At 36.7% G+C, this 13,211-nt stretch overlaps 1 protein-coding gene across 15 annotated transcripts in view; it reads left to right on the forward strand.

Annotated features, from left to right (window-relative positions):
* The window catches only part of GTDC1 (glycosyltransferase like domain containing 1), a 391,241-nt gene that overhangs the window by 116,288 nt on the left and 261,742 nt on the right, over positions 1-13,211 (forward strand). For 9 of the 15 annotated variants that reach the window (XM_035008109.1, XM_035008107.1, XM_035008108.1 and 6 more), the window contains one exon: positions 6,445-6,648. In XM_035008109.1, coding sequence (XP_034864000.1) covers positions 6,470-6,648 — 179 coding nt within the window. In that variant the 5' untranslated portion in view covers positions 6,445-6,469. Of the gene's footprint in view, positions 1-3,476; positions 3,542-6,444; positions 6,649-13,211 lie in introns of all 15 variants that reach the window. The other 6 variants (XM_035008102.1, XM_035008100.1, XM_035008103.1 and 3 more) reach the window with 1 other exon arrangement.

A 13,211-nucleotide genomic window follows, 5' to 3' on the forward strand; every position in this document is an offset into this window, starting at 1 on the left:
TGATTCATAAATATACTGCCACATTTTAAAATGTCAGCAAATTGAAAATATTTTTAGTATTCAGTAGAACTAATTCATTGCTACTTTTATAGTTTGAAATTATTCACGAAATTGATAGCAATGAAAAGTTGAAAGAGGATGAGTATTTTTTCAGTGAAATTAAACTAGTAAACTCACAAAAAAATCATAGTTATAATTTTGCTATATAGTGTGGACTATAACTTTACAAAAATGTAAAGCAATGAATTTGTAATATATACACATCTGTTCATTTGTGGAAATTATGCATAGTTGAAAACAAGTGAATGATGTCATAGTGTCAGTGTGTATAAGTATTTGTTGATTTTGCATTTGATACAGTTATAACCAAGACTGTATTAATTCAAGTCATGGAATAAGTAGTAACTGATAGTTCTAAACAGAAAGGTAAATCCCAAGTTGAGAAAGAATAAAAATATCTGTTAGGGAAAATTAAATAGCAATATATGCATATAAGATTGTAATTTTTAAAAGAGTTTGTATAAAAGATCATAGGAAATCATTTAAATGGAAAAGCACACTTGAGAATTGCTTTAAATGTGTCACAAACAGGATGGCATATACATCTTCTTACCAAATCTTGGTTTTGATGCATAAATCCTTAGTTCTTCATTACCACAACAGGAAACTAAAGTCAGAACTGAAGAAATTAGAACACCCATAGCACTATGAGGCAATAAAATATTATAGTGCTACATCTCTTTCAGTATGAACCCAAGATTTTTACTTTTAATGTTACTATTTAAGTACACATAGTAGTACACAAGTTATCATAAATGTTAGGTTGCATGTCCATAAATAATGATCAGTTTCCATAATGCATTATCTTTAATTCAAACTAATGCTCAGGAATCTGATTCATTTCTTACTGTTCGCCAAACTTTCTTTAATTATGTAGAATACTGTTGGTGCCTATAGTTTTAGGATTGCAAGGTTTTTTACTCTGCAGTTGATACCAGATTGTATTTTAGTACTCAGAGATTACATTGAGGTTTTATGGGTTAGGATGAATTTGCTACGCCTGATTTTTATAAAAGGTTTTTTAAAAGTAACTTTTTGGTAGGATCTGCTTATCTCTGTTTCCCCCACCCCCTGACCCCCATATGATACTTGATTATAGTGTGATACTTTGAGGATACTTTTTTTAGCAAAATGTATTTTTACTATATATTCACCCGTATTAGATTCTATTAGGGGAATTGATGGTTACACGTTTCAAAGCAGAAATCTTTATGCTTATTTTTTTTTTTTTTTTACTATTTAATGAGATTTCAGGTATATTTTAACAACTGGGGTTTCCCTGATGAATCATTAAAATAAGTGAGTGGGTTGGAAGGTAATGCTAACTTTTCTCAGTACTGCCCTGTTTTACCCTGCTGGGTTATTCGTTGCTTTTAAAATAGAACCTGGTGTGTTGGAGTTGGTGGGTGGAGGTGCCAAAGGGAAGGGGTCAGTAAGAAAATACCAGGTAAACCTCTGATGACCTCTTGGGAAGTCCTGCTCAAATTTTATTTTCCCCAACTTAGAGCATTTAGTGTTTAAGTTCACTGTTTTTTCGTTCTGCCAAGCTTAACTTTTTAAATAGTATATATAGGCAAGTAGAAAATATATTTTCAGCAACTGACTGAAATATAAGGTATCAAGCAATGTGTGCATTAGCCTGTGGAATCAATTTCTCATGTGTGTGGGATTAAAACCGTTAATACCATCATCACTGAAACCATACCTTCCTACAGCTAATAGCAGTAAGGTGTCTGTGGAATATATTAATACAACAATTCCTCTGATTTAAAATTATTACTTGGTATTTGGTTGGAAAATTATTTGAATATTATAAGTAACTGAATTGACATCATATATGAGGGCTGATTACAAGTTTCTAATGTGACTTAGGTTTAGCTTTAAAAAAAATCCACATGATGTATGTATACTTAGCACATCTTTTTCAATAAATCAATGGCATATTGCAAATTTCCTTTCTCTATACTGTCAAAAAAAAAAAAAAAACCCACAAAAAGCAAAACCTATGACAGCAGTTCTGTTAGAGGAGGTAGACCAAAATGTAGTTCACCTTGAAAATGGCTCAGGGAATAAGGAAATTGGGTCAAGCTTAAAATAAATGCAGGTACAGTGACGAAAAGTTTTAATAAAAATTTAAAAATATTCACGGCCTTGGTTTCAGGCTACTTTTGTTCTTGGTGATCTTATCAATGCATTATTAATTTTTAATTGAGATGACACTAATGGCACTTTTTCATTTTGGTCAAAATGCTTATGTGAAATATTTTTGTGATTTTTCACTTTGTATCCTCTTTTAATTGTAAATATAAAGTTTTGGAAAGTCAGACAATTCTTAGATCATTTGACCTCTGGTGATCTTAAGTAGAGTTTGAAGTGGTTTAAAATTCCTGTGTCATAGCTATCACTTTGACTCATTTATATTGCCAATTTAATGTTTAGCATTTAATCATGTATCATTAAATCATAGTATTGATAATGAATTAAACTTTCATAAAGCTTTAATAGTATAGTAGATTCTCATTCATCTGGTGTCACTGGGGAATAAAATATGCTGAAGAAATGAGGTGGTTTTTTTTTTTTTTTTTTTTAACTGAAGCTTACTGGATTAAGCAGAAAAACTTAAAAGTTAAAGTTGATAAAAATTTATCTGACACACATTGTATGCTCTTTTTGGGAGCAAGAATGAATTGGCCATTAACTTTTCCTTTTTTTTTTTTTTTAACTTTTTTCTTAACATCATAAAATACTAACATTCTAGTGTCATGCAGAAAGAACATGGGCTTTCTGATTGGAATTTGTTCCCGCACCTAAGAAGGTTTTTTGTTGTTTTTTCCTTTGAAATACATGCCACACCTCTAACTGATATACTTACTCAGTTTCTGCGGTGCTAAAGCTTTAACCCACTTATGGAAGACCTTTGGCTGTGTATAGGCTTACCTACCATCTTCTGGCAAACACCCGGCTTGGGCTGTAAAGGAGACCTTTCCCTTGCTTAGGAGTAAGCCTTTCTGTGTTCAGGACTGCCACTCCCAAGCACTCACTCCCTAGTAGCCACTGGTAGTGGTCCCTGATGTCTGTATTCACCGTTGCTCAGTGCTCGTGAGCATCTGTGGTGTCAGAGTGACCACCTGGCATTTTCTGGGATTATTGCTAAAATGAGCAAATAGTGCACTCCCTTTATCTTTTAGCAAATTCCAGCATAACAGCAAAAATTCTTTTTAACAAAGTGTTTTTTGTTTTTTTTTTTTAAACCTCATGCTTGTTTGTTTCAAGCAGTATTTTCTAAAAACTCAAGCACAGTAAAAGTATTGGTACTGTTCTTTAATATGCTGTAATGACATTTGGTTTGAATCTTATATTTAAAAATCAGCTTCCTCTCTTTTGCCTGCACCTAAAGGGAATCGTCTTTCTTCCAGGTTGTGCTTTAAGAAGACTATAGGGAAGAACACATTTTCTTCTTGCCACAGAAATTGCAGTAGAAGTAAGTAGGGGAACTGCCAGGATATGTCTGTCTCCACAAAACAAGCAGAACAAATTTCCGTGAATCAAAGCCACTAAGTATAGTTTTCAGAGATGGTAGGACATAGTTACTCTCCCCAGAAAAATACCCAAAATGCAGGCACACCCATTGGCCACTAGAAAAATGCTCGAGTAAACGCTAGTTCAAACCTGTACATTTCACTCTTCTTACTGAGCTATTAAAGGGGTGGAAATCTACTATAGCTATAATCTTTTTTTCCCCTTTTCTATTTTTCGACCTCCCACATGCTTGGTGTTCAGTTCTGCTTACTGAATGTCTTGAATCTACAGCAGCACCTACACATACTGCCTCCACATTGGCTTATGGTTTGCAGATAACTCATGATTCAGACACATAAGAAACATCTGTAAATATATGGCATGATATGTGCTCTAGATTAATCATTTAAAAGGGCAAAGGAATGAAGAATCAGAAAGCTTTTTTTCCCTTCTAATACTGATGTTGCTTTCTTTGAGGTTATATGAATGAAATATTCTTTAGAGTGGTTTAGATCACATCCTATTACTTGGGGAAATAGCTCAGGTCATTTTTATAACAACCTTTTAAGGATATATAGGGCATATACACCTTGTCATGATTAGATCAGAGGAAATAAACCAAGATAGAGATAACTGTGATGTGATCTAGTAAGCAAACTAATGTTAACTGCTTTTAATCTGTCTTGAAACCTTTGATATAATTTTCAAAATTGCCTTATATTGGTCTCTCAGTTGACTTTCTAGAAGTTTCCATTATTTGAAGGATTACAGCTACCATTTTGTTAAACTTATGTTACTGAACTTTGCATTTGTTAGAGATGGTCTCCAACTGGCCTGAAAAAAGCCAAGCCTCTGCATAGCTCAGCCCCTAAGCTTACTTCTTCCCAGGTACCTGTGGGGGTCTCACATTCTTATTTGAAAAAAAGCTGCTGATGAAGAATGGATAACACCTACCACACTTCAAATGCATGTGTGTACCCACCTTTCCCATCTATCTTTGATTGAGAGGGGGCAGTGATTGAAAATTACTGATTTTAAAATGCAGGAGGATTCAAAGATATCCTTTTCCCTTATGTAAGGTGATTTATACTGAAAATGGGAGGGGCAAAATATTACTGTTTGTTAGTTATTATGCTTCAATTTTATCTTCACAACACACCTCTGAGGTTAGTATTGTTATCCTCATTTTAAAGAAGGCAAGACTGAGTCCTACAAAGTTAGGTAACTTGTCCAAGGTCACACAGCTAGGAAGTGACATTGCTGAGCTTCAGACTTGTATCTCCCTAACCCCAGAGTTCATGCCTTTTCCACCTGAGGAACACTGCTTCTTATTTTGTAGATAAGTGAAATATGTATTTGTATATTTTTCTTTAAAAATGCTCATTGGAAAATTCAGACATCAAGAACTAAGCTTTTTTTCATTCCAGCCATATCTTTGAGAACCATTTGAGACTTTCTCCTTTGAAATGCAATTTAAATAGGCATTGGTTTGAACACGGTAAAGTACAGTTTTATTAGTGAAAAGCATCATTGAGGGGCACCTGGGTGGCTCAGTCGGTCAAGCGTCCAACTCTTGGTTTCGGCTCAGGTCATGATCTCAGGGTCATGACTTTGAGCCCTGTGTTGGGCTCTGTGCTCAGCATGAGTCTGCTTGAGATTGTCTATCTCTTCTTCTCCATCTGCTCCTACCCCTGCTTGCACTCTCTCTCTATAAAATAAAATCTTTTTTAAAAAAGCATCATTGAATTGTTGAGACTAATAATTTTGTGGAACAACATTATTAAGAGCAATATGCTGTTTAATGAGTGGTGTTTACTTAAGTCATAAAGGAAAATTCAAACATCTGGAATATTTTTTAAACAATGTAGTATTTATGTACAGAGTGATATTTCTTCCTTCTTATAGGAAATAGCATATAATTTGAAATGTATATGGATTTTTTTATATTCACACATATATTTTTATTTCACTGACCACTTTAACAAAAGTCATATTATTAAACCAAAAAATTGCTTGATAGCTAACTCGCTGGGATGAAAAATCTACCATGTCTTTAATAACAACATTACTTTATCCCTTTTAATGGGATTGTTGTTTAAAGAAAGGTTGTAGAAACCTTGCTGGTTCATAGGTATATAGCTTACCCCCCTTTTTGGGTCTTCCTTTGCAGGTGGGAAATTGGTGATAATGGGGGGGTGGTCAAGGTATGTGCAGTGTCTCAAGAAATTGTATCCTAAGATTTTTAACATTAGAGGATTGAGATTTGAATATGATTGTACTTTCTTTCTAAATATGGATTCACTGGGGGCAGTGATAGCTGGTGAATGTAAAGATGAATTAATGTGAGAGTTACAGAATCAGAGAATTTCTGAACTGGATAGGGCCTTACAAACAAAGGGCTCTTGGGAGTGGAAGTCTTAGGAGATGACTTCAGTGACTGTCCGAGAGTAGTAGAGCTCTAGGCCAAGCCACTTCTGTGGTTACTGAGTCAGGGTCTCAGCCATTCCAACCAGGAAGTGAGTGATCACAGCAGAGAGGGCTTTAAACTTCCTGGGGCTGGAGAAAAAAAAAAACCCGAGTCATTTTGGAAGTAATCTTAGGGCAAGAAGAAAACAGAAATCAGAAAAATAAGCATCCTTTATTTCCTCTTGTTAACACAAATGATGTAAAAATACTGATTACAAAAATATAAACCTTAAGTGTTATGTACTTTTTAAAAAAGTGGGATGCAGCATATTTTTAAAAAAATTAAGCGTCTGTAAATTATTTGCTTTCTGAGTGTAATATTTTAACTTATTTTTAAAAAAATCTTTATGCACACACACATACATATGTTGGAAAAACATTGTTTTGCTTATTATTTAGAATCTGTGAAGGCTTGAAAGGGCCCATGAGTCTTCTCATCGTTGAGCCGTTCTATGGAGGGTCCCATAAACAGCTGGTGGATCTGCTCCAAGAAGAGTTAGAAGACTGTGTCCTTTATACCCTTCCTGCAAAGAAATGGCATTGGAGAGCACGGACATCGGCTTTATACTTCTCCCAGAATATTCCCATCAGTGAACAGTACAGGTAATTGGAGCTTGGGCTGCACCTTCAGTCTGTTCTTAGTGTACGTGTTATAAGAATGTTGCTTCTCTGTTGGCATCTGTGAGATTTTCTCCAGCTATGGAATTGGTCAGTATGACTACAATAGACCCAGCAGAGCAGGAGAGTTCACTTACGCTGTGAGGACAGCTGGCTAGATGAAAAGTGGCCTCATTTGGAACCTTCAAGCCTTTTCTCATTTGTCTTGTGATGTTATCACATGCATGTGTGTGGGTGTGGATGACATTTTTTGGCCCGAGGGGAGAGTTGATCTTGGGCACATTTTTTGCACATAATCTCCGGTGTCTCTTGTAGTGAGTGTGCTGTTTTCGGTTAGTTTATTGTGTCTGCTCTGTACGAGGAGCTAAGGTTGAAAAGGCGCATGTGACCATGGTCTGTGCCCTTAAAGCTTTAAAGACTATTGAGGTAGAGATGGACTTGCAGGTGCAATGTGAGCGTGAAAAATGGAGGAGTTGATTTTGACTGACAAAGTGGAGGTGGCTTTATAGAGCCGGCAACCTCTGCTTAGTCTTCAAGGATGCATAGATATGGGGCACACAGGACTCAGTTCTGAATTCTGATTAGTTAGGAAGTGGGAACTAGGGGTACGTCATAGAGATTCTTTTGGGACACACTAGAAAGATGAATGAGAAATACTGATGACTTTTGATGGTGGACAAGTAGAATACTGAACATCCCTACCTCCTTATTCTCTATTGCTGTATACTTCCTTTTGTCTCCTGCTTGTTAAATAGTGGGAGATTATCCTACTGTGTTTTATAGATCTGTTCTTCTTACCGTTCTGGGCCCTTCTGTGTAAAACTGCATTGGTTTAAGCAGCACTGGGGGAGTGCAGACTGGTAAGTAATGGAGGTAGGGCAAAAGGATTGTTGGAGGAAGGGCACATTGTGGGCTGGAGCACTCACCTTGCCTTCAGCAGCCACATCTATCTGTTGCTGCTTGTAAGGTGGAGCAGTCACAAGGGAGACAATGGCTTGGGATTTAAACGTAGGTTGCTGTTCTTAGTAGTAATTTGGGGGATTCAGAGAATCCCCATTCACCATTTGGTGTATGAAAACCATGCATCATGTCTGAGCATTCAGATTGTCAGGTGGAATAGCAGTGAGCACTCGAGTCACTTTGCTTAGGATTATAAAGGTAAAATGCTGTTTGGGGACATATTAAGAATTTGTTTTTCTAATCTAAAGTATATTTTTACTTCCATAATTTAATGTTTTGTGCTCTGATATCACTAAGGGAATATGGTTGATGGATAGTATTAGAAATTTCAATGAGAGTATCAATATAAAACTTTTAAGGGCAATGATAAGACTGTTGACTGTTGTGTTAAAATATGACTATTTATGGTTGCTTTCACATCTCATTTAATTGTGTTTTCATGGCACCAATAGTATTGTATTACTTAAGGTCAAGTAATCCGGTTGACTTTAGGGCACATTTTCATTTAACGTTACCATTTGATATAATACATTTCTACAATGACTTGAACATTGAAATGAATCATTTCTCTGTCTGCTGTTAGAGTTCATTTTGATTATGCAGCTTTTCAGAATGAAATTACTGTATCACAAATACGTGTGTGTGGCGAGCATGCATGCCAGCACTCCTGTGTGCCGGCTTCTCCACTCCATGTGAGGCCTGAAGCATTTTGAGGATAAACATCACAGTGCTCGTTGAAGCAGTCTTATTGGGGAGGTTGATTGCTGCAAGATTGTGATGTAAAGTTTTACTCTCTCATAGCTACAACATACAGGTCCTAACAGCAGTATCTAAGATCTTTCAAGGTCAGTCATCTAAGCTGTGCAGTTAACTGCATTAATCTAATCAGACTTCACTAAAAGATATACCTCACCAGTTGGACCTACAGTTATATTTGACCAGTGGTAACTTATCTACTCTTTTTGAATACTTTTGGAAAAATAGCAACAGCTTGAAAACTTAACACTAAGTTAAAAAATATGCTCACCCAACCCTACATTGAAGTGCAAGAACAGTCTTTTGTTACACCAGATAAATCTGATCTCTGTGGAGACTTTTAAAGATATGAAAAGTTTTTGCTTTCCAGTTAGTTAACTCTCTTTGTACACTTGGCAGATGAAATCATCACAATTCAGAAAGCACCAGTATTACGTGCTATGCAAAATTACTCTGCACAGGTAGGGACTGCATCTGATGAGAAAGACCCTGAATGTAGGTACACACATTATTTTTCTCAGCTTCTGTACATACAGTCATTATTGTTATGAGCTTATTATCCAGAAAATATTTTATTACTAACAGAATAAATGCTTCAGCCTAATTACTCAGTTTGATTCTGCTTTATCTTGACAGCTAGAAGAATACATCATGGGTCACATTTGGAGCTGTTTAATTTTATCATAGATTACAAAAGCTCCATAAGTTATTTTTCCCCAAAGTAGTTGGTAATGATTATTCCTTAGGTTATATTAAAATTTTGCCTTCTGGAAACCACAAAATGCAGAAAAATGTTTTGAGGATGGGTCTTAAATTTTATGTTCTGAAATGTATGAGTCATTTGTCCCAAGATTAGCATTTTGACTTTCTTAGGTGCACCTAGACTAGGCATCAAAGATATTTCATTCATTTTTTTCTTTACTGAACTGAGAGAATCACTGTTATTTAAAATCATTTTTTTTCGCTCTCAGCTGCTTACAATTAAATTTTTCATTCCATCCGAGGTATTGTAGCAGATTCTGGTCATTGGCCATGTAACAGCCCTTCTTCCTTGTTAACAGAATCACACTTGTCTTTGGAGTGGCTAAGTACCCAGCCCCTGGGAGTGAAGCATGATTGACTTGAATCGGTTATTATGATCCCGTTCTCTGCCCAATTTCCCCAACTTTCCTTGCAGTTAATGCTGGGCAGTCACTAAGTTTTGGCAAATTAGATTTAAGTGGATGACTTCTGGGGATTCTTCCAACAAAGTTTGTTTTGTTTTGTTTTTAATTATGAAAGGAGAAAGCCATTTTCCTTTCCTGCATTCGACAGTGGTTGTGATGTCTGTAACCATGAGGTATTAGGATGAGGACAAAATGCCCGGGCTGCGAAAAATGGCTGATGGAAGTCCGGAAAGAGCCTGAATTAGACTTCCATTTTGAGCTACCTAGTCACCTGAAAACCCTCCATCTCTAAAACATCTAGAAATGATTCATAAAGTGTAACAACTTTCCTTTTAAGTCCATAGCTAAGCAAAGTAAGAGAGGATCTGAAGAAGGATCTGGAAATTATAGTGGTAGCTGGCCTTGAAGCTGGGGTTGCCTCATTTTCATAAAGGGACTGGTTAACTTAGTTGTGTGACATTCTGAAATGAAATATTGTGCAGCTCTGACCTGAAGTAGGAAGATTTCTGTGTACTCTTCATGGGAACCTCTCCAAGACATTTTCTGTGACAGAAAGTAAGGTGCCAGACAGTGTTATTGGGTATTGTCTTTGGTATAAAGAAAGAAGGTGATAAGAACAGAACGGTGGAAGAGTACACTGGAAATGAATAAAAACAGTGATCTGAGGATCACTATGGCAGAGGATGTCAGTGCCCATGCATATCCCTGCGACCTTGCCCTTTCGGTGCTCGCTGGCCTGCTTCCCATGCCTATGTCTGCAGCTCTTTGCGTGAGGGAGCAGCTACTCTGCCGGTGCCCAGTGGGCTGTGAGCAGCCCTCCACAAATGATCTTCACCCCTCGGATGAAATCACTCTGAAGTGTGTGCAGGAGAGAAATCATTAGCAGAGATTCCTGAAAAACCCTGTAAGTCAGAAAATGTGCAAGCATAATTCTAAGTAACCCCTGGTCACAGAAGAAATCATAACGGATATTAAAAATAGGACTAAATCATAATGAACATATTGTATATCACAATGCGGGTTATATCTAAATTGACAGCCACAGCCACGTCGTCTTTAATAAATTTATTTTTGTTATTTTTTAATTGTGAGATGCAAGCCCTCTAAAGCTTGTGGCCCAGAGCAGGGACCCTTTTACTTGAATCTAGGAGTAGTATTGGGAAGGAAAGAATAAAAAGAGTGAAAAATAGTGAAGTTGAAAGCAAATAGAAGTGGAGATGAAGAAACTACTAGTTACTTTGAGATAATAAAATAGATAAACACGCATGATTTTTTTTTTAAAGGCACAAATAATTTTTGGAATTATGTAGCTATGGATCTGTGGATATGGCACAGATCAATAAAAGGGGAAATGTTCTTTTAATAGTTTTATGTCAATAGAGATGAAACTACTCTCTCTTTCCCTCTGTCAAATAAATAAATAAAATCTTATAAAAAAAAGTGAAACAAAAAGCCTGAATGGAATTATAATCATTAAAGATGCTGCATTAGCTAAAAATCGACTCACTATAAGACAGAGACTAGGTCCCTGAGCAAGGTTGGTTCACTGCACTGGGGCCACCCTGCCTCCAAACTTGTGTTATGTGAGATTGAGTGTCTAGTTTTTTAGGTTTTCTGTTTCTTGTAGCCACATAAGTCCTAACTGTTTATAAATATTGATTATCATTATGATACCTTTTCCTTTCCCACCGCAACCTCTCCCCCCCTTTTTTTTTAATGATCAAGGAAGGGCAAGGAAAGCAAGTAGTTAGATAGGAATTAAATGGAATGAAAGTTCAGTTTGGTTAAGCAATGCCTACGGTGAAATTAAAGCTTACGGTGATATGTGGCTATTGATAATTCTGTTTGATTTGCCATAATCTTTAATGGTACCATGATTGTGGCCTTTCACTAAGCAAGCAGGTTCTCTTTCAAGGAGTATGTGATTTTTTTTTTTTTTTTTAATTTATTTGTCAGAGCGAGAGAGAGAGCGCAAGCAGGGGAAGCGACAGGCAGAGGGAGAAGCGGGCTCCCTGCTGAGCAGAGCGCCTGACTTAGGGCTCAATCCCAGGACCATCCCAGGACTGTGGGGTCATGACCTGAGCCTTCGGCAGATGCCTAACCGACTGAGCCACCCAAGGGTCCCGAATTTTTTTTTTTCTTAAATTCCCTGTGAAACATTGGATGTAACTTTCTTTGGGAAGATGAACATTTTTAGCTGATATGAATTATCTATATATGTTTGTTATTTGTAGCTAGCCCTTGTGAATAAAGGTATGCCTAACTAGTGGGTATAGGTGAATTAATACAGAAGGTGGTAGTTTCTCAAACAGTTCTTTTGTAAATTAGTAATATAAATTTTTCTTTGCTTGACAGTTATGTCCTGTTTTGAATTGTTACCTTTTGTGAAAAATATAACTTGCTGAATAATATATTAATATTTTAATCATAAAAATGCTTTTATTAAAAGATACCTGGGGCGCCTGGGTGGCTCAGTCGTTAAGCGTCTGCCTTCGGCTCAGGTCATGATCCCAGGGTCCTGGGATCGAGCCCCGCATCCGGCTCGCTGCTCTGCGGGAAGCCTGCTTCTCCCTCTCCCGCTCCCCCTGCTTGTGTTCCCCCTGTCGCTGTGTCTCTCTCTCTGTCAAATAAATAAATAAAATCTTAAAATAAATAAATAAATAAATAAATAAATAAATGAAAGATACCTTTATGGATAATGTAATATTATTTTCATCATGAAAACGCCTTTTTATTAGTGTGTGATGTACTTGGGAGTATAAAAGTAAACGATGACTTAATAAGAATTTGTAGGTGAGTGAATTTATAGGTAAGTTTGGTTTAGATAGGGCAGTCATTTTACATCTCTGTAGTAACCAGAGCAGGATTTCCTGGGGTTAAGTGATAGTAATAATAGCTAACATATTGAACACTTACCATGTAGTAGATATTCTACCGTCCTAGAAGCTTGACACGGTTTTCCTGGTTTTATGGAAGAGGAAACTGAGGCTTAGAAAGTGAAGATATTTGCACTGGGTTACACAGCCAGTGGTGGGTATTTGGTTGGAGTTCAAGTCTGGCCACCGGCAAAGACCATAGGATGTTCTTTATAAGCCCATGCTCTTAATCACTATGCTATCTTAATTCCCTGCCCAAGCAGGATAAACTAATGAAGGAAATTAAACCTAAGTACCTCTTGATTAAAAATGTATGACTAAATTTTACTATTAGAAGTGGCTGTGTGCTTCTGCTGATCTTGAGAAGTATTATAGTTCTTGAATCTTGTTGGAGACTGGAGGTTGGAAACCAGGAGCCTTTCTAGGTCTGGGACTCTGATGTTCTCATTTTTCCTCAGGGCATTTGCTCTTTAGTTTTTAGCCATAGAAATTATAAGTCATTTGAATTTTTTTCTTTTGAAATCCAAATAAAAAATGACATATGATGGATGCTGTATTAAAATCACAGGGTAGACTCATAAATACAAGCATAACATTTTTTAGGATGTTCACCTGCAGTCCCAAGTTATCCTCAATCTGGTCTACTGTGAAGTTCTCTACTTGGTTTATGAACTTGGCTAGATGCAGCATTCCAGTACTGCCTAGCTCACTTCCCTTATAACATTACCAGTTGTATGTACTTGGGATTTGGATGATGTTTCCACACTATGTAAATAATATTGTCATTAGG

The sequence above is a fragment of the Mirounga leonina genome, unplaced genomic scaffold (assembly GCF_011800145.1).
Source record: "Mirounga leonina isolate KUSES-001 unplaced genomic scaffold, KU_Mleo_1.0 Mir_151, whole genome shotgun sequence".
Taxonomy (NCBI): Eukaryota; Metazoa; Chordata; class Mammalia; order Carnivora; family Phocidae; genus Mirounga; species Mirounga leonina.